The sequence below is a fragment of the Gymnoscopelus microlampas genome (assembly GCF_963454915.1).
Source record: "Gymnoscopelus microlampas genome assembly, chromosome: 7".
NCBI classification, from domain to species: Eukaryota; Metazoa; Chordata; class Actinopteri; order Myctophiformes; family Myctophidae; genus Gymnoscopelus; species Gymnoscopelus microlampas.
In genome coordinates, this window is record NC_139944.1 from 51,687,428 (window position 1) to 51,709,623 (window position 22,196).

A 22,196-nucleotide genomic window follows, 5' to 3' on the forward strand; every position below is an offset into this window, starting at 1 on the left:
CACACACACACACACACACACACACACATGCTTGTGGTGATGAGAAGCAGAATCACAGCAGAAGCCGCCATCTTTGGCAAAAATGTTGACGCCGTTTGGTGTACCCCTTTTGCTCCCCAATTTAGCCAGTAATTCCTCCCCACACACACACACACACACACTCACTACTGTGTGTCGTGACTGCTGTTGTACCCTATTGGCTCACCTGTCAGTAAGTGAGGCACCCCCCCACCGGGAGGACGTAGCACCTCCATCCTACTCCTCCTGCCCAACACCCCCTGCTGACAGGTGCTGCGAGACAAAGATCACCTTCCCCAACCGGCTTCCCTCCTCCGAATACGGGCCAATTGTGTGCGTATCAGTGTTGCATTTGTCAAAACTATGACGAAAAATGTTCAACCACCTTTTTTCACTGACGAAAACTAAATAAAAACTAAGCTATGATGACTAAAACTAAGACTAAATATATTGACAATTTCATCAACAAATAAAAACTAGACTAAAATGTTAGTGAGGGATCTAGTGGAGAAAGATCCAGTAGAACTAAAAGACATGTTATGTTTGGTTGCGCTCGGGTGTTTCGCTCTGAAAATAGCAGATCTACAAGCTCACAAGGAGTCACGCTGCGACGCGTTGTGAGCCGATACATTTTAGTATATGTAGATTTAGTCGACTATAATCTTATGATATTTAGTCGACTAAAACTAGACAAAAACTAAAGCATTTCAGATTAATTTCATTCAAAAGACTGACATTGATGCGTATAGACGCTCGGCCAAACCGGATGCACTGACCGAGGTGGAGATCAAACCCCATAGAGCCACAGTCCACAGCAGTGGGCAGGTATGTTTTAACACTGCACCACCTGAGCGCCCCCAATGTTGGAAGTTCAAGCAAATGTAAACTAGTACCTTTATGTGTGTAGGTGAGTGGGGGCTCATCTATAAGATGCAGATTAGCAGTGTGAATGTGTGAGTGTAGGTGAGTGGGGGCTCATCTATTAGATGCAGATTAGCAGTGTGATTTATCTCCATACAGTTAAAACTCATGGTCTCCCTACATTTCACAAAAAACAGGCCAGGGCCAAACAACAAAACAAATGTCTTTAAAGAGTTATTGCTGTTGTCAGTGGTCACTGAAGCAGCAGGTCTTTAGCAGCGTGTGGTGACAGCGTGCTGGAGCAGCATCTTCTTACCCCAAAAAAGAAAAGCGTAGGTTATTAAATAACTGTCTGCAACTATGAAATAAACAGTATTTTTTACAAGCCCAGATTTTTTGATAGGACCTGATTAAAAGATTCTACAATATAAAATACAAAATACAATACAAAATTCTACAAAGTCAGAAATTATGATTTCAGGAACCTGAACTGAACCTCCTTTTTACTATTCCAACGGTGTGGCCCACACCACTGACATGAGCCACCCTCTATATCAAACTGACATCAGAAAATACATTGATGCACAAACAAAACTAAGTTTGTTTTAGAATGACCTGTCTGAACAACATAACTTGAAAGCAAAAACCTTAAATGGATTAAGTCCAACATGGGCAACTGGCGGCCCGGGGGCCACATGCGGCCCCCACCTTCACTTAATGCTGCCCACAGGTTAATATCAGAATTATATTATTGATTCCAGCTATTACAATTCCAAACAAGCAAACATGACCCGCTTTAAATACTTCAGTCTATATTAGTAGCTTAATGACTTAGTATTAAAATTATTTTCACGTCCAATGTATTTGTATTTAAGTTCATTAAGTTAACGTAAGTATAGCTAAATGCATTTGAAATTAAATAGAAATGTTACTTTTCAGGATTCCAATTAAAAAATAACAAAAAAAATCCAATTAAAAAATAGCAAAAAATAGCAGATCTACAAGCTCAGAAAGCGTTGCGTTTTGAGCTTGTAGATCATTCATTCATTTATGAAAGACGTTAAAATACGGAGATAAGAGGTGTCTGCCCGACAGTATATATGCAATGTGGCCCTCTGGAGTGAGTGTGTGGAAAAAAAGTGTCCCTCTCCATCATCAAAGTTGCCCCACCCCTGTTTTAAAGTCATTAACGTCAAACACTAAACCCCAAACCCACGGTGACATCACTATCTCCATTCTCCACATAGCTTGCTCTGCTGTGAGGGCAGAACAATAGGCGTAGCAGCAGGTGATTGAGAGCCCAACAGCTGTCACAGTCACACTCTCAATTCAATTTCCTCCCTCTCCCTATCCCTGATTCAGCTGGGTCATTACTGGCACACATCTTGGTTCAGGAGACAAGTGATGGTTTTGACAAGCAGGTGATGATGTCACCATGGGCCATGCCTGCATATTCCTGGCCCTGACGTAATGGGATAAGAAGGGAGCTAAAGTAACTAAGTACATTTACTCAAGTACTGAACTTAAGCTACTGGAATAGCGTTCCAATTGTCAATACTTTTACTTCTATTCCACTACATCTCAAGAGGCAAATATTGTACTTTTTACTCCACTGTCTACAATTATTTGAACACTTATAGTTACCATGTAGATTTTGATTATTCTTACAAAACATGCATTAACCACTTCAGCCCTATGCATACTTAGGCCATTTGAAAATAGCCGATCTACAAGCTCACAACGCGTCGCTTTGCGACGCGTTGTGAGCTTGTAGATCTGCTATTTTCAAAGCATTTTTATACATTTGGAAACTTGTGAAATGGGACATCCTGCAAAATGAGTACTTAAGTATATTTGAATGTGAATACTTTTGTACTTTTTACTCAAGTCAAGTCCATTTTGAATACCTGATTTAATGTTCAACAGTAGTATTTCTACATTGTGGTATTGGCACTTTTACTTAAGAACAAAATGTGAGTACTCCTTCCACCACTGGAAGGGAGGTATAGGCTGACTCAGCCTCCAGGGAACGGTGGGACATCCAGGAGGACATTAGTGAATACAGGTGGACATCCAGGAGGACATTAGTGAATACAGGTGCCCAGCTCAGGCATCAGCTTATTAGGCTACTATACAGCCTGTCCTTCTACACCAGCACAGACACACATCAATAAAGCTTCAATCTGCATTTTACTGCAGTGCAGAGGCTGTCAGATAAATCAAACAAATCTCATATCACTGTAAGAGTCTCAATAAAAATCAGAGTAGAGCAATAAAAAATGATAGGCTTATGTGCTGTGATGTTCAAACAACATACATGTGATATGGCGCATAATCCCAATCCCTAATAATCACAAAACTCGGGAGTTACTCTGCGTGCGTGTGTGCGTGTGCAAAAGCAGCCGATCTAAAAGTAAACGTGTCACTTTGCGCCACGTTTCCAGCTTGCAGATCTGCTACTTTTGTGTGACGCTGTAGTGTGATCAAGTAGGGCAGGGGTCTCCAACAGGGGGTCCTCAGAGTTGCTATAGGGGGTCCGTCAAATCTCTGTGTGATAGGATCATTGTTTTTTACAGTAACCACTTGAACCCTAGCGTCCCTATTTTAAGGATAACTTTAGCCGAAAATAGCAGATCTACAAGCTCACAACGCCTCGCGCTTCGAGGCGTTGTGAGCTTGTAGATCGGCTATTTTCGGCGAAGAGGGGAAAAAAGCAGACCAAGTACAGAGTGAAAGTTTACTAAGTATTGACGGTTTAAGCTGTTAAATGTCTGAAAAAAACACATTAACATGAATCCAACATCTATGAAAAGCTTTCATCTGCAACACAATTGTTGTATGTAATATATAGTGGGGGGGGGTAACGATATCAGGTACAACGTTGTGTGCAAATCACTGCAGCAGAGACTCAGACTCCTGATAAACTGTGACAGAGATGATAAGACAGAGTATATAAAGCCAAGTCAACACAAACAGCATTCCAATTTCCTTCCAACCACTTCCAGCCTAATAAATGAACTCAGACTCATGGAGTGTCTCATCCAGCATGACGTCTTTCATTGTCTCTCTTGTACTTAAGAGTTGGCTTTACTACTGCTTGTGGTCTATAACAAATTAAATAGTCTTAAATCCAAGACAATAAATGCTAAAAGGTAAGATGTTACCATAGATGTCTGGATCAAAACAATGAGAAACAGCAGAATCAACAATAGCCTTATAAGTATATAATGCAGTTACGCACAGCCCTGCTCCCCTTTGTTACAACATCATTTAAATATTGTTTGCTAATTTCTAATCAAAAATAGTTCTCCATACGTCCCCATTTGCTGAACCCCAGTTTAACAACAACAACAGAGGAACCATAGCAGTCACTTTGTGTATGTTGTCTTTCGATGAATTGAGTACAAAGAACCCCAATGGTAAGAATCCATAGCGATTTCTTGGGTAAAATCCTCTTAGCAGACCTTGTATTGAACTGTACTTTCCTGTGCTTTTTTTTACAAACTGCTAATAAAGTATTCAATCAAATCGATCAAAGTCTCCCATCACTGATTACTCAACAGGTCAACACAACACAAACAAACCACATGTCACCTCTCACACACACCTCCAACAACCAGTGTTTCAAATCGGATTCAATTCATATTCAAATCGCATCGATTTGAATAATCCAACAGGGATTTGATCTAGAGTACTGCTGCATGAAGGACCTATGCAAAGAGACACAATGTGACTAGTCTATATGCAAAGGAGCCTTAAGAAAACAAAGTCAAAAGACTTTGACCATCATAACATACATATTGCTGTCCTAGCTATAGGTGAGAAGAGGTAACTATGCCATAGGTTATTTATTTGTATGGGATTTGATTAGATGTGTTTTGGTGGTGGTTTGGTGCCGGCTTGAGTGTGATGACATGAGATGAGATGTGACAGCCTGTAAAAACATCAGCTCTCTCTCAATGCAATGACACAATGTTCAATTTAATGTGGCCACTTCAGCTGGTTGCAGGCTTGTAAAAATGCCACCGCTCTGATACAGTGTCTCAAATAAGCTTTGATAAGAACCTCAGCTCAGTGGCCTTGTGGTTACTGGTTAGAGAGTCCGCCCTGAGACAGGGAGGATGGGGTTCAATCCCCTGCCCGGGTCATCATAGCAAAGACTATAACAACGGTACCCAATGAATGCCTCCCTGCTTGGCACTCAGCATCAAGGGCTGGATGGGTGGTAAGTCCCTGTGACACACAGGGACTCCCTCTTTCATCGGTGACGTGTCACCCAGGTTGCGCCTAAAACCCTAACCTTTAACGTCACAGAAACTATGCCTAAACCCTCACAGAAACTATGCCTAAACCTAACCTCAAAACCACGTCCACCTGGGCGAAACACCAGGAAAAGAGAGAGTTGTGTACACAGAAACAGGAGGTGATCAATGGGCCACATGACTCGGCAAGGCTAAGAACCTCATAAATTATAAGCAGAACCCATTTGACCAGCAGCGTGGCATTTAATGTAGAATTATAAAGATTGTTCATCTTTATAACAGCCCATTATCCAAGGTGACTCCACATGACACACCGCAACAACGCAGGATTTCACCAGACACATTTGAGGAGAGGAATGAATGTGTGACACACACACACACACACACACACACACTTATGAACGTAGGTTCCAACCATCACACAGGAATCAACAGGATGTTCCGCTGCTCTGATTCATTCATAAGTTGGTGATATTGTGTAATAAGAGAGCCTGAGGGCTTGTTTACAGCAGTCCAGCAGCATGTCTCAATCAGTGTCACAACCAACACATACGTTTCTCTTCCAGGCTGACATTAATGCTGAAGTGGACTATTTAGGTTGGAGGCAGACAAGATTCATTTGGTAGTACATTGTCCACCTGGGAAAAGGTTAATCAATGATGTGACGTCAACCATTGATTAATCATTGACCACACAACGAGATAAAGTGAACCCTACTGACTGAACACAGTACACAGCAATGTGATTTCACTTTTCCACAACACGCTGACACCCATGTTTTCACCTGTAAATCCCCTGTGTATACATTTCATTCAGTTTATGTATCCACCTGCCATAGCCTTGGATCAAGACTATCATAGATGTATGAGTCTGACTTTTGCTTGATATGAAAGCAAAAAATATGAAAACACATCTATGATAGTCTTGATCCTAGGCTACACCTGCCAATAACAGCAGATATGAAATCAAAGGACACTAGATCTACACCAAACTGTATACCAGAATTAGCTGTCAAAATAAACACTTCCAGACAGGTTCATGAACATACCTTCAACGCATACTTGTCTCCGCTCTTCTTCTGGAAGATCTCCAGCACCTTGCCATTGATGCCCAGTCCCAGCACCTGGCTGGTGACCTTGTACTCGTCCGTGATGGCGTTCTTCTTGATCTGGAGATGACCCCCGGCTTTGACGTGGAACTGTAAGAACGTGGGGTTCTGCTGCTGGCCCGAGGTGGGGTTCTGTTGCTGGTTCTGCTGCCCCTGCTGCTGCTGAGTGTTGTTACTGGGGAACAGAGGCTGGTTCTGTGCGTTGGATAGCATTGTTGTTGTTGTTGATGTGACCCAGAGGATGCACAACACCTCTCTGTCTGTTGTTGTTGATGTGACCCAGAGGATGCTCTATGTTGTTGTTGATGTGACCCAGAGGATGCCCCTCTCTCTCTCTCTCTCTCTCTCTCTCTGTTGATGTGACCCAGAGGATGCCCCTCTCTCTCTCTCTGTTGATGTGACCCAGAGGATCCTCCTCGGCTAGATCCACTTGTTTCTTCTTTCAATCAACACTGATTCTTCTTCTTCCTGGGTTCAGTTATTGTTGGCCTTTTGATAAGTTGGTCCTTCAACAATTAGCTGGCTAAATATGCTGGTTAAATGGCAGAAAAACGCGAGATAAAAAAACAACTATAACATAAAAACAACAGCGGCATATCTTTCTTGATAAACGTGCTAAGTCGTGCTAAGCCGTGTTAGCATGCTAGCACCACCATGGTCCTGTGTATTCCTGACCTGTGATCTTCCTCTCGGCTAGCAGCGGTTGGTTGTTAGCGCCGACGGCGGGGGTCCGTCTGCCTCTGCTGCCTGTGGTCCCTCAAAGAGCATTTCACCACCGAGTCTGATAGCATTATGCTAATACTAAAACATGGACCATAAAAACAAACAGCTTTAGAGGAGCTACGACATGGAACACTTTACTTGTTAAAAACTTGACGCGTATAAAAAAGAAAAGCCGGAAAGAAAAGACAACACTAGAGCACAGAGCGTTAACTCCTCCTCCTCTGACGTCGAAAAGCCTTTTTTACTTTCCTTCCTTCCGACGGCGAACAAGATGGCCCCGCCCCCACAGTCCGTTTACCGATGACGTCATGGCACGAGCCGGGCCGCCTGGATTTTCAGTGTTGCCAGATATGTTTTTTTTGCGAGAGAAATAAGCAAGTAAACCCCAGGTCTGTGAAAACAAGTCCAATTGATTGATTTGATTTTTATCTTGTACATTTTGTTTTACTTTTCATACCAGTAACCTGTAAGCTGATTGTATGACGTTCTGTATAGTAGTGTGTATATCTGTCTGTCTCTTGTATGTCATCATGATTTGTGTGCGTGGGGATCTCATTTTAAACAAGCTCAGTGCTTTATGAGCCTTCCAGTTTTTTAGTAGACCTTGTATTGTGAATTTGTACTTCCATGTACTGTTGTTCTCATAAAGTACACCAATCAATCAATCAATACTTTATTAGAAGTTTGCAGAAAAAAGCAATACAAGGTCAGCTAATAGGAATAAAAAAAAACAAGAAAGCCAGCCAAAGTACTCAATTCATAGTGACATTAAATGACAGTCAGATATACACTGCTATGCAGAACATCATAAAAACTGTTTAGGAAAAAGAAAATCAATATAACAGTTCGATGGGGGAGGGGGGGCTAGGTTTAGACTTTTACAGGGACCAGTTTCGAATTGCAGACTCCTGAAGGTATTTTTTAGGGCAATTTAGAAGGAGAGTAGGGTTTTACACTCCTTCACGGCTTTTGGTAGGGCGTTCCACATTTTGTGGCATAGCAGGAGAACAAATTCAACCCCTTGTTTGTGCCAAATCTGGGTTGGACGTGATCAGTGGAGCTACCTCTGGTGTTGCGATTGTGGACTTCATTCACGTGTTTGAAGCCTACTTTGACAAGTTATCTTAATATTGTAGACCAGGTCCAGGCCCATTGCAAGTTGCTGTACTCTGTCCTCAACCCTGAGGACAGACAGAGGTCCAAAATAAGCGACTATTATAATACGCCACATGAGCACTTTAAACCTTTATACATCTACAAGATCTACAAGCTCACAACACGTCGCGAGAACATTTTCAAAAGAAAATCTTGAAAACATTTTAACACCACAAATCTGGTACGGTGGTCCCTGGCACAAATAATCATTTCAGATCATTTCAAAATGTTTGAGAACCACTGGTATAAATATATATATATTTCTTTTAAAGCAAGCCCTGTATTTGTTTATTTAAACAGATCGGCTTTAGCTGACGCCTTAACGTCAGCTAGTCTTACTGGGGTCCAAGACAATAAAATACATTAACAAAAATATACAACTTATCACAGTGTATAAAGAAATACTAAATACAGCAAAAACATAATACATTTTTAAAATGTCGATTATCACATAAAAAGAGATACCAACAGGGATACAACACATTTAAAAAGTAGTACTATCAATCTGGTATGTAAGAAAAGATGTTACTGTATGTTTTTACAGAAAAACAAGCCCAAAGTCGCTTATAATAGGCAGACCTGGCAACGCGGATTGTGGTCGTATGAATGCCCTTCAGTTGTACGGCGGTGTCGCGCGCCAAAAATAGCAGATCTACAAGCTCACAACGCGTCACACAAGCAACGCGTTGAGAGCCTGTAGATCTGCCATGTTTCGCGCGCGACACCGTCGTACGACGAAGCACATATCGGACTTAAAGGAACAGTATCAAGCACTGCAGCATGTAGATTGACTAGTGACTATATATAGAACCAATGAATCAACCTTTTTAAAAGTCAAACGAACATCAACAATGGGCCCGAAGACCTGAAGCTTTTCATTAATTCTGGGAAGCTTATTTGAAAGACCAATGATTTACTAAACTAATCTAAATAAGAATGTTTGCCAATGTCAACCATCATTTCAATGTCATTGATAGCCACAGAATAGTTTTTACATAATTCCATTTCCAATCAGCCCCAGGGGGACTAAAATAACATAACTAGAAAAAGTGCTCCTCTGAGCACAGGTCTCTGCCAGGTCAGTAGGTTATTGTGGGGCAATAACACACAGATCGGTGCAGTTTAGGCAAAAACATGAATCGGCTTGTTATGGTACCACCATGAGGCTGATTTGAAAAATTAAGTGGCATTTCTTCCTCGGCCTAGTGGGAATGTGCATGCAAAATGTCACGGAAATTGCATGCTGTGTTCATGAGGCATTTTGTTCAAAATAAAGCACTCCTGCAAACTTTGGAAGACAATCTTAGCCAATGAGGATGGAATATGAAACATCTGAAAGACCCGTTTTGTTTAATGACTATAGAGATACTGTAAATACAATAACAATAATGTTAACATAATTTTAAAGAATGAAAACATTTTTCTTCAATAGGTTTTTATTTAGAAACACCATTACACAATCTTGACAGGGAATGATCATGGATGGATCTCATTTAATTGTCATGTCATGCTCTGCCTGTTTGTTTAGTGAGTCTTCCGTTTTGAAACTTTATTTCTGCTTTACCTGCACATTTTCCATCACGTTTTGGTGGAGTGTTGTACTCACTATTCGTTGCCATCACTGTGTCATTGTGACGCACAATTGTTTCCCCAATTCCCAGGTCAGAATTTGTACTGTCGAATAGCTGGTGGTTTGCCTTTATGTTCTTAAGGTACCACAGACATGGGGGTTTGCAGATCAATTAGACGTGCACACATTGATGCAGAATTGTAATAGTCATCCATGCACAATCTATAGCCATAACCTGCTAGGCCATCAAGACAAGACAACCGTGTCTCCTAGGGTAGCATGTACAGTACTCCACAGTAGGGCTTCATGTTGAAACAGTACCCCGTCTCAGAGTCACTAAGGATGTAGGATTTTATGCCATATTTGACGGGTTTTTGTGGATTGTACACGTAAGCTACCACGCCACAGAAGCATACCGTCAATGGAAATGCTTGCGTTTGGTTGAAACAGGTCACAGAATTTGGAGAGTAAGTAGTCCAAGACTGGGCAGACTTTGTACTGCCTGTCAGTAGCATCGATTGATCCATTATCACTAAAGTGAAGAAATCTCTATATAATTTGAAACCTGTTGTGAGACATGGTCTTGTTGAAGTAGGGGGTAGCCATTGGTTAATCTGTAGACCAGTACACCTCTAACTCAGAGCTTACGTACGATACTTATGAGAAAAAACAGTTTTTTAGTTCTCCAACTATGACTGGTTTCCATTGGCTACCGACAGGCTGTACAAAGTCCGCCCAGTCTTAGAACTACTTACTCTCCAAATTCCGTGAAATGTTTCAACCATTGGTTGAAAATACAGTTTTTTAGTTCTCTGTGACTGGCTTCCATGCATGCGTTCTAGTAGGCCTATGTGGGCGTGGCAGACTCCCACTGACAGTTTGAATGCACTGCATACTGTACATTAGTCTGAATAACAATATCCTGGAGCAGCTCATCAGACAGGAATAGCTCAAGAAAGTCAATTGGTTAATCCGATTCAAGATCAGCCGCACCATTGAGAAGACCAGGATCTGCTGTGAAAGAAATGTCTTTTGGCTGCCAGTTCATTTCATACCACCCAGGATCTGCAGCTGGACGGCATCCACCGGGCCTGCCACCACCTGTAAAATATAGAAATACGCAATTACCATAAAATACATATTTTTGCATTTGTGTGGTAAGTGTGACGTGCAGAAAAAGTTCTTACCTCTTTTACTGCCAACAGATGGTAATGTAGAACGAGGTGTGGGCTGTTCCTCCCTCGACTCTGTGTCTGAAATCACAGTAAAATATCAAATAGTTTGGTAAATATTATGTGCACAAAATCAAATATTTTCATCCCCACCATGTCTCAGGCTGGTGGTCCATGACTTTATGACAATTAGAATGAATGGGAGAAGACAGTTTTTAGCCATTTTTCATTTGTGTGGTAAGTGTGATGTGCAGAAAAGGATCTTACCTTTTTTAATGCCAACAGATGGTAATTTAGAACGAGACGTTGGCTGTGCCTCATCCGACTGCGTCTGAAATCACAGTAAAGTATCAAAAAGTTTGGTAAATATGTACATCAAATCAATTTAGGCATTTAGCAAACGCTCTTATCCAGAGCCACTTACAAAATAAGCACATTATGTAATGCATCAAATGCAGAGAAGGTGCCTGCCTGGATGATCAATGGATAGAATGAGGCAGAGAGGGAACACTGAGTGCACCGTGAGACCACTGTGCCACACACACACACACACACACACACACACCCCCCCCCCCTGGTTCTCTCCATTGAATATCAAGGGGCAGCACTCTGCATGGTAAAAAATAATACAATTTCTTTGTCCATTTTTTGGATTTTTCCCCCTGATGTACGTCCATGTTTACCGTCAGCAAAGGCTGTGAATGAGTCAACAACTATAGTTTTGACGCAAAACACTCACTGACGATTTTCCGTGTTTAGTGGGCCATGTCATTGTTGCCCGTGTGTCTCCTGGCAGCAGCATGTCTTTTCATAACAGGCTGTCTTCTCCATGCAGAAAACAATGTGCAAACTCCTCCATTGCAAGAGCCTTGGTGTACAGCTGTTTTTCCTGCAACTACACACACACCACTTATTTATATCCACACAAGGACAAATATTTAAGGTGCCGTAAGGTTACATTCATTAAATCATGGCATATGTCTTCATGATTACAATAAGCATGTCACTCAGTACTCTATGGGTAGAAGTAACAGAGTCTCCGCCATATATGGCAGCTGGCGGCTGCCAATTATAGCAGAGACAGCACACTTTTGCCTGCCTTTTGGACTTGTAGTCTGGCTTTAACTGTGAATGTGACGATGTCCTCATTGAGTGCAGTGTTTCTTAAGCCACATAAGTTGCACAAATCACAAAGCACCTAATACACACAGTGTCATAATTGACAGCTTATGGTTTTGATCAACTCCCCGCAGACCAAAAGTCAAATATAAATGAGGCATTACTGGTGTGTTGGTAGGATAAGATGAGGGTGAAGGTTGCAGGGACCGTAGCTTGATGATTGAATTCAAGTTTAAACCAAATTACCTCTGCCTTCATGTCCCACAGTCGAACCGGCACGTCAGTGCAGCTCTTGGAGAAGGAGACAGTGACGCCAGCCCCCCACCCCCGATAGATGACAGAGCACCTGGTTGGAGCGCTCCTTTGACTCGGCCACGTCCAGCTGTATTTGCACGGCCGCTGAGGAGGGGTAATGCACAGAGAGAACCATGTTTTAGACTACTGTTCAGATTATTGTTCAGATTAGGGCAGTGGTTCCCAAACATTTATATGTCAGGGACCCCCAAATTCATGCCACCCCCCCCCCCCCCCCCGAAAATATTTTGTGCCAGGAACCGCACCGTGCAACATTTGTTAAAACATTTTTCAAATATCCCACAAAATAAAAAGTAAGATTGTTATATAAAATAGCAGATCTACAAGCTCACAACACATAGCTAGGGTTAAAGTGGTTAAACTGATTTTGATGCTCTATCAAATTTTGCTGGGGACCCCCTGGAACCCCCTCAAGGACCCTTGGGGTCCCCGGACCCCACTTTGAGAATCAATGGATTAGGGTAACATAGCAATTCATAAAATGCTGGCCTGTCAGTGGACACCTAGGGGGTCCTTGAGGGGGGTGCATCAGTTAAACCACATTAACCCTAATTTATACTAATCCCAAAATAGCCCATCTATACATTAGGTAACAGGACATCTGGGCACCTCAATGTAAAATTGGCTATTTTGTCCAAAAAATTTAAGAATTGTTATGTATACATGATTAGAACATGCTTAAACATTCGACAATTAAGGTCTAATATTTCTACAATTGCTACAAAACATGTATATACTGTCATTTTGGGGCATAATCAAGAAGTTGAAGGATAAAATGAAGTCTGATAATGATGTACCGTGCATGTTTACATCACATTACTTAAGACCATCTTTCAAATACTACATTTAACATTTTGGACAAAATAGACAATTTTACATCGAGGTGCCCAGATGTCCCACCTATGTAACCTCAAACCTCAGCACAAAATATCTCACTCAACCCCGCTTGTTAAATTGTGTACAGGGGTCTTCCGGGACCCCTCGGGGGTCCTCAGAGTTACTACAGGGGGGGCCGCCAAATCTTTGTGTGATAGGATTTTTTTGTTTTACATTAACCACTTGAACCCTAGCATCCATATTCTGAGGAGAACTTTAGCCAAAAATAGCAGATCTAAGCTCACAACTGGGAGGCGTTGTGAGCTTGTAGATCGGCTATTTTCGGCAAAGAGGTTTGGTGTAGAGGGAAAAACAGCAGACCAGAACAGAGTGCAAGGTCAGGTTTACCAAGTGTTGAGGATTTAAGTGGTTAAATGTCTGAAAATACACATTAACGTGAATCCAACACAATTATATACAACTAGAGTTTCGGGGGGCTACGCCCCCCTCAACCCCAGCCGCGCACGGGGCCCAGCCGTGTGTATATTGGGGGACCCAAATCGCCGGAGTGAAACTGTGGAGAAAAATTTTTGAAAAAGGAAAAAATTTGAAGAAATAATATTTGTTATGTTTCAGGGGGTCTACAGGGGGTCCGCGGACCCCCTGATGGTCCACTGACCCCCTGTGGAGTGTTGGGACGCGCGGGGACACCCCTGGAACATTGCGGACCATTTCGGTGTATTTTTTTTTTTTCATGAAGGTGGTTGCTTGTTTCTGGCGCAGGCTGTGCAAACCTGGCAACCCAGCGCATGCTGCCGCACGTTGAAGTGGCGTAGCGTCATGAGGGTCAGTGGGGCCGTGGCTCGGTCAGTGAAGACCCTGTAGTGCGGATGATATGTGGCATAGAGGGGCAGATTGTAAATCCACAGAGGAAACATCCGTGGGCTACCATTGGTTCAGCGATGTGTGCGGTCGCCCTGCGGCCCCTCCTCCTCCACCAATGTGCAGTATTGAGAGCCCTGACGTCACAACAATTGGAGCGATGGGCACTGCACTGTGGTTGGTTAGGGTACACCTAGGGCCCAGGTAGAACCCAGTTAAAGCCTGCATGGGCAAACCCAGTTAGGACCCGCCTTGGTCCCACATAAACATGGCTAGTTGGGGCCCACCTAAGGGCCAGGTAGAAGCTACTTATAGCCTGCATGGGCATCGCAGTTGGGACTGAAGTGGATGCCGCTGACATTGCTGACATGGGGTCCATATGGTTTAGCCCACCTTGAAAGCATATGGGAACTACGCTGGCATGCTGGCTGTAATGCAAACGCTGCATCATACCTGCAGTGTGTAGTTTGATGTTGTGTGTGTAGCAGATATACCTGCAGTGTGTAGATCAATGTCCATAGGAAAGTCAATGCCCAGCAGTGTTATTTTTCCCCAGCAGAGTTTCTAGTGTCTCTGTGTCTCTCTGGAAGAGGTTGCACATGAACTCTGCAGCCGCACTGAGGCGCTGCAACACAAACACTCTGACATTAAGCTGCTTCACACAACAAACTGCAGCACCACGCTGCTGTTTGTCCAAAAGACACAATATCTGCTCTCCCACCGACGTCATGTGTTCATTTATCGACAGCCGTACAGACTCCTTTTGACACATTTTACGTCGTTTATCCAGCTCTCACTGACTCTCCACATCGGGCTGTTATTTTGCTGCGATCAAGTCAACGATGTGAGAGATTAGCTATCACAGACGGACGGACAGGGGGTGAAACATAGTCTTGCGCCATGCCTTTCGGCCTGGCGGAGACAATAAAAAACCGAAAGTAAAGGAAATGGCCATTTCTGCAACAGAAGTAGTCAATAAACTATGCTATGAAAACATGGGCCACATTGGCAAAGAATGTAAGAAAGAGGCAATCATGTAGAAAATAGCCGATCTCCAAGCTTACAAAGCCTCTGAACGTGAGGCGTTTCGAGCTTGTAGATCGGCTATTTTCACAATATTTACTTGTGGAACGGAGTCAAACAGAATGGGGGGGTCCCAGATCAAGTACGTGTATTTGGGGGGGGGGGGCCGCGTGAAAGGGTTGATAAACACTGCTCTAATCGGAGCGAAATTATCTGAAATTACTACATGACCATAATGCAGCCTAACATGCGTTGGACGGGGCGGTCCTGCCATTACGTTAGTTACTGTAGTTGCTGTGGAGCGACATAGTTCTCCAGAAGACACACACAAACATACACCATCTACAATGGACGAACTGGGCAGCAATATAGACATTCACCACACGAACGTGCATTGTTGACAAAGTGATTGCACAGCCGCTGCAGGCATGACAACCAGGTTAGCGTTAGCGACATGGCAGCTATCACAGCGCCCTGTCCGTCGTGCTGCAACTGCCTGTGATGGCTACAGCAGTAACAGCAAGCTGTCTGCGATGCCATTGTCTGGAGACTGCTCTTAGCGTGACACGACCAATGAGAGTGAGCGCTGTAGTTGTTGCTAAGATACGGTGGCGTCTCTGCCCCATAGCTTGTAGATCTCTCACACATGATTGGCGTAGGCTGCGTTGCCAGGTCTGACTTTGTGTCTAAGCAATGGTCGGCTGATTTTTGCGCGCCTTTGGGCTCGTTTGCATTGTGCGCACGGCAGCGCTTGTTTAGCGTACGTCAGCGCGACGTGGCAACGGACGTGGCAACGTGAAAGGTGATTGGCTGGTGAAAAGAAACACCCGACGTTACACCAGAAATGGTGCCTGGAGAAAATGGTGACCAAAAAAAAAGTGTGGAAAAAAAGGAAAAAAACCCCGCAGCGGCTGCGTGCTGTTGTGGTGATGAGGTCGTGCGCACGGTAAACGGTACGAAGCTGCCTCCCCTTCCGTTTTGTCCGACATTTGGTGAGTAGAATTAATTATGTTGCGCGGTGGAAAAGGTGTATTGAGCAGTGAGATGTCCCCTACGCGAGGCGTAAATTCAGCGCGGCCGGCGTGGCGAGTCAGTTGGCGACATGTGGTCTGGCGGTGCGTTGTTTAGTCGATAATAGAGCTGTGGGGTGTGGACACCGAGGGTGCGGAAGTTGGTCGCCATTTATATAGTTAGATACATTATAGGGGGTCCCTCCCTGCTTCATCCATCTCTCAGCTAAGGGGCCCTAAATTGGCCTGAAAAACTTTGAAGACCCCTGACTTGTAAAGTTCTGTGTAGGTGTGATCACCGTGGGGCATCAATAGGTTCTATCCACAGCAGCCATATTATGAAGACAGGCACAGGTGTGTTACCAATGAAGGCTCTGTTCCATTCTGGTCAAACAGAGTCAGGGTGCTAATATTGTGCATGTTGGCCCACTGGAAACACCAGTGGGTCTACAGTTGGGGTCCAGGGACCCTCATGGGCTTCCAAATGGCCCCTTACAGCCAGGTGTGTAACTCTGAGAGTGTACATTCCATTTGTACACTCTCAAGAGTTATGGGGGTCGTGGAAACCACTGTGCTAGTCTAGACTAAATGGAACAGAGCCTTCATTAGTATCATTGGTAACACCTGTGAATGTCTTCATAATATGGCTGCTATAAATAGAGCCTATAAAAATGCACTTTGGGTATATTTATTCACACACTGTGCAGGGTTAAAGGCTAACAGGTTTTTGTGTATATGGTTTTCTATAAGGAAAAAATACAATACAGCAAAAAGCAAGTTAACCCCATGTTACAGTAACATCAAATATAACTCACTTATCCATCAAACACATTATTACTAAAAATAATATGAACTCAGATACAAATATCAGAACTTACATTATAAAAAGGAAACAAACAACACTACTTACTTCTAATGGACGCACACACTGGAAAAAGTAAGGTTGGCTTGCTGCAGCTTATGCTGCTGTTCTCTACACAAGCCAACTAAGAGTATATCAGCCTTTGTGACAAACCTTTTGTCACAAAAGCTTAAGGAATCAGTAATCAAAATAACAGCAGCTGCAACAAAACGAGCAATCAACTCCTGTCCACTCAGCACACACCAATAGGCTCTAAGCAAAGCAGCCATTTTGGAGGGAAATTGGGCCTCTTCCTTACTCCCCAGGTGTTACCAATGATACTGATGGAGGCTCTGTTCCATACTTGTCAAACAGAGTCAAGGTGCTGACAATGTGCATGTTGGCTCACTGGAAACACTCTGCTACACCAGTGGGTCTCAAAGTGTGGTCCAGGGACCCTCATGGTTCCTTGTGGGGGGTTCTAAATATCCCCTTAAAGGTGTGTAACTCTGAGAGTGTACACATGGAACCAAATGGACCCGGACGTTCTTCATTATAAAATAAAAATAACAAATCAGATGAATCCCTTTTTGCTACAAAGGATTCAGGAAAAACAATATCGAATGTACAAATTTGGAATTTGTGCATTCCAGTTCCAATTGTACATTTTGGTTCCATTTGTACACTAAAGTGTATGATAACATGGATTTTAGTGTCCATGTTATGGACTGAACTTGTGAAACATTTCACTAACTGAAGTGAAGTCAAAGTGTTTTCCCCCCCATTACATGGCAGCAGCATGACCCTGTTTACTTTCTTAATTGTTACATCATTATGTTGAAACTGTAATGCAAAGGTGACAAACATCAGCTGCCATCAGAGACCTAATTAACCCCGGTAGCGTGAAGTGAATGTTTATGAACGATTAGCTCAAGGGAATGGTTTGGAGGTGAACTACAGTGAACTGCAAGCACTTGTTTTTGTTATATGATTTGGTCAACTCTTTGTTTTGATATCAACTTCGGTATCTCTTTCAGGTTTTATACTTTAAAATGGAATGTATGAACTACAGTATATCCATTTTGCATGTCATACTTTTGTCAGATTAGGTGTGTACAGGATCTTTCCGACGGCAGCGTCCAAGCAACCAAACTAACCAAAACCAAGTTTTAGTACACTTAAACACACTTTAGTACACTTAAATAGATGTTTTTTATGAGAAAACTTGGTTTTGTTAGTCTAATGATTAGACCGCAAACCACCATAACTCAGAGAGTTACAGCTCCATAAGGGTCCATTTGATTCCTAACTATCAATCATTTAGCTGGGGACCAAATCTAAGTTGAAGTCAGTTCAAGTCAGTTGAAGTAAAATCCATCATTTTTGCAAGATTTCCTCAGTCAAGGTGGCCGCATTCAGCCTTGAAAGCGATGGCAGTTTTGTTGTGCTCACGTTGGCTAAATGTATTTGCTACCATGAATGGTGCATTGGATTATAATGAATAGAACTTCTGATAGAACACGGTGGCCGCGTCCATTGAGTTCAATGGAGAATCGGCGCCATGTTATATTCAGTTCCTCAAGCTATAGTTTTAATTTGCCTCTGTGTGCTGTGCGGTAATAACTACTTTGGAGACCCTAAGAGCCACATCATCTGAGGCCTCAATTTACTGAGAAATACAATAGTCATGTCTGTGGGGATCCGTTATTAACATGATCATTGAATTAATACCTCCCTGGGTATATTAGACATGTTTACATGTTCCCACAGAGACGTGTATTTCCAAATGGGGAATTGTTTGAATCTTGTGCTAACAATACACATGCATGCACGGATGTAGTAATTTGACACTATTGTGAATACGCTGCTGCACTGCGTTAGTGCACACTGACTACACCTGAGCCACTGGGGCAGCAGTGGCTCAGGAGGTAGAGCGGCCGTTCCCAGTTCGATCCCGGGCTCCCCCAGAGTTAGTGTCGAAGTGACCTTGAGCAAGACGCTGAACCTCTAATTGTAACCACGTGTTACAGTAACATGAAATATAACTCACTTATCCATCAAACATATTCTTACTAAACATAATATTGCACTGTGTTAGTGCACACTGAATGCTCTCATATCTACACCTGCTTGTTCACCACGCATGTCCACATGCAGTCCAAGTGCTGAGTACACCTGGTACTCTTCCTAATCCCTGTGCATTGCCACCTGCTTACTCTTTTCCTTATTCCTATTATTTCTATTATTATTTATTACTATCATCATAATCATAATCATTCTTTTTAATATTATTATATCCTATATAAAAATTGGCTTGAGGGAGGACGGGTGGCCGTCTGTCTGTATGTCTATCTATAGCGTTTATCTACGCATGCACACACACACACACACACACACACACACACACACACACACACACACACACACACACACACACACACACACACACACACACACACACACACACACATCCCACTGGTTTGATTTCTGCTTCAGGGTGCTTCAATTTATTACCTCCACCAGACCGACAGGCTGGTAGGTCAGAGATAATGTTTACACCCCTGTCCATGTGTGTGTGTCAGTGTATGTGTCCGTGTTTCTGTCCATCTATGTGCACCTCAATCTCGGACAACGATGGACCGACGATGGACCGATCGCCACCAAACTTTGAATAAACATCCCAGTAGGCCAAAGAAGACACTCCAGCCCAGATTTTTCAAATTGGCCTCATGGTGGCACTGTACCAGACCCTTTACGTTTTGGCCTTTAGCTCCGTCCTGGATTCCTTGGATCATGACACAACTCCCCATGTAGGTTCACGCCCCTTTCTGTCTAACTAGATTTTTCGGTGGTGAATGCTAAGGAAAAGGAGAATGAGGAGTTGAATGAGAGTTTGGACACCAAGGAAGGAGAGCTGGGAAGGATGTGCAACAGGTAAAGGTGATAAAGAATAGAGATTGAACTGTTCTTACAAGCGAGGAGTGTGTTGAGAAGATGGACGCACTTTGAGGAGCTGATTAATGAAGAAAATGAGAGAGAAGGGTGGAATGTGAATGATGTGGGGATAGTGAACCAGAAAGAGAGGGGGATTGGGGAGGAGGGAGGGCAGCTATGAGGTTGAGGGAATGAACAAAGGGGTGTGAGGGAACATAGGGCTCTCCGAAGAGGAAGGTTTTAGTGCACTGTGTTGAGGGGGTGGGAGATGGTTGGAGATGGGGGAATGGAACGGAACGGTCGGAGTCGGACACTTTCTGAGTTACACCTGGTACTGGTACAGAGTGACAGATGACACACGCACACACACAGATTCCATAAATTATAGTATATAATAAGAGTATTATTATTATTGTCTCCGCCAGGCCGAAAGCCAGAGACTATGTTTTCGTCGCTGCCCCTTTGTCAGTCATTCTGTGAGCAGCTAATCTCCGGCACCGCTCAACCAATCGACGTGAAACTTTGCAGATTTTTCTTTCTTTTGGCCTCATGGTGGCGCTCTTACAGGGGCCTACAACTCCTGAACCGTAGGTTGTACAATTCTTTCCCTCTTCTATATTAATGGTCTGAACGGGGACTTTGCTCAGAGCCTGAATGTCCTCCAGGAGACTGCTGGGGGTAACGATGTGGGACGAACCTATGATGACTTCACAGGATTTTAGCTTCTGGGTGACCTGGTAGGCACAACGCATCTCAGAATGGCACATCCCTCCCAGGATGAAGACGATGAGGCGCGAGCCCCCGCGGCGTTCGTCCTGCACGCTGGCGGCCTTGGGCTTCAGTCGAGCACTGACGGCGCCCGAGCCATACCAGGCCATGCCGGGACATTCCGACTGATGCGTCCATTCCTTGGCGTCCAACTTGTTCTCCACGGCGTCCTCCATCACGTCTTTGATGACCGGCGTCCACCTGGAGAGGTCGTACAGGTGCTCACGGGAGCGATCCCTCCGGGTCGGCTTGTGTGAGAATAAACTTGCCGATGACGATGATGAGATGACGGGGACGCCCAGTTGTTTCCAGTTCAGGATGAACTCTCTGTCGATGTTTACATGCTGGATGAGTTTGTTTAAGTTCTCCTCGGTCGTTCCGTTGCGGTTGAAGACGTAGAGCAGCACGGCTCTGATCTTGTCGTAGGAGCTGTATGGGTGGAGAAGCACGGGAAGTAGGGTCCTCATCGGCTCCTTGATCTTCCCCCCATCCACGTCTCTGCCCACTGCCAGGTCCTGTTCGACCTGGCAGAGCTTCTCCACATCGTGGAAGCGGTTCACGCAGTCCTCGGTCAGGTGCAAATGATCCGTTATCTGGGACACCTCTTTACGGGACGCCAATTTCTCCACCACCTGAGATAAACCACTTATCGGGATCTTTGCATCTTCTGGCTGTGTCCTTTTGGCAGATACCTGTATTTCCTTCCAGAGTTTGGACATCTCTTTTGAGACTTCGGCGATGTGCATGTGTCTCAGTTTAACCCAGAGACTGTCTTCCTCATTCAGCAAGGCCTCTTTCACCGAGCCAACCTCAGCCATGTACTTGTAGGTGTTCTTCTGGATCGGAATGAGGTCATAGGCCATGGCCTGGTAGGTCAGCTCGTGCAGGATGGGGCTGATGGGGTCGAAGCCTCTCTCCACGATCAGAAGCTGAGCTTGGGTCTTTCCCTTCTTCTTGCCACAGTCATCCAGCTCAAAGTGTCTGGTCAGCTTGATGTCCACCAGCTCTGCCAGTTGTTTGGCGTTTTCCATGTTGCTGTTCTTGTATCTGACCCCTGGGTGCTCGTCCAGCGTGGCACAGAGCGTCACAATCTGGTCTGCCAGGGTCTCCAGGGTCTTCTGTTTGTGCTGACTGTGGAGGCTATAGATGCTCTGGAAAACCCCTGGATTACCAAAAGTGAAAACTTGTGCTTCCTGTGGCAGAAAGGAAATGTTTATTTCCTTACACACTCGTATAAACTTTGTACAGTACAGCTTCATGTTTCTGAACAGGTCGTCGGGGCAGCAGTCAGTGAAATAAACATAGGCTGCTTTATACTTGGGTTTGACCTTGAAGTCATCGATGAGGGCTCCCACAGACCTGGTAGTTGGTGACATGAAGTAGATGGCCTCCAATCCTGGAGCAGGTTCTCTGTTTTTGTGCAGATCCTCCACAATTGTGATTCCCTCTGAAATGAGATGTGACATTTTGCAACACAATGACAGGAGCTTGGTGGTGAAGGGATCCAGAATCAATATCTTCCATGACGATGATCTTTTGCAATCTGCAATGATTGTTTCCTTTAGCCTTTGCCAAACCGCTTTTTTAAGGCCTTGTCTTTTATTGGCACTTATTGCCAT

At 43.9% G+C, this 22,196-nt stretch overlaps 2 protein-coding genes across 3 annotated transcripts in view; both read right to left on the reverse strand.

The window, feature by feature from the left end:
• Positions 1 to 7,178, reverse strand: part of mapkapk2a (MAPK activated protein kinase 2a) — a 52,782-nt gene extending 45,604 nt beyond the window's left edge. For both annotated transcript variants that reach the window (XM_084061194.1, XM_084061193.1), the window contains exon 1: positions 6,190 to 7,178. In XM_084061194.1, coding sequence (XP_083917320.1) covers positions 6,190 to 6,462 — 273 coding nt within the window. In that variant the 5' untranslated portion in view covers positions 6,463 to 7,178. The remainder of the gene's footprint in view (positions 1 to 6,189) is intronic.
• A 3,563-nt stretch (positions 7,179 to 10,741) lies between these two features.
• Positions 10,742 to 22,196, reverse strand: LOC311048633 (syntaxin-binding protein 3-like; the record flags this gene model as incomplete). Its single annotated transcript, XM_084061897.1, has 5 exons — positions 10,742 to 10,798; positions 10,885 to 10,950; positions 12,335 to 12,387; positions 19,949 to 20,143; positions 20,375 to 22,196. The coding sequence occupies 5 exons, from the start codon at positions 22,194 to 22,196 to the stop codon at positions 10,742 to 10,744; spliced, it is 2,193 nt and encodes a 730-aa protein (XP_083918023.1).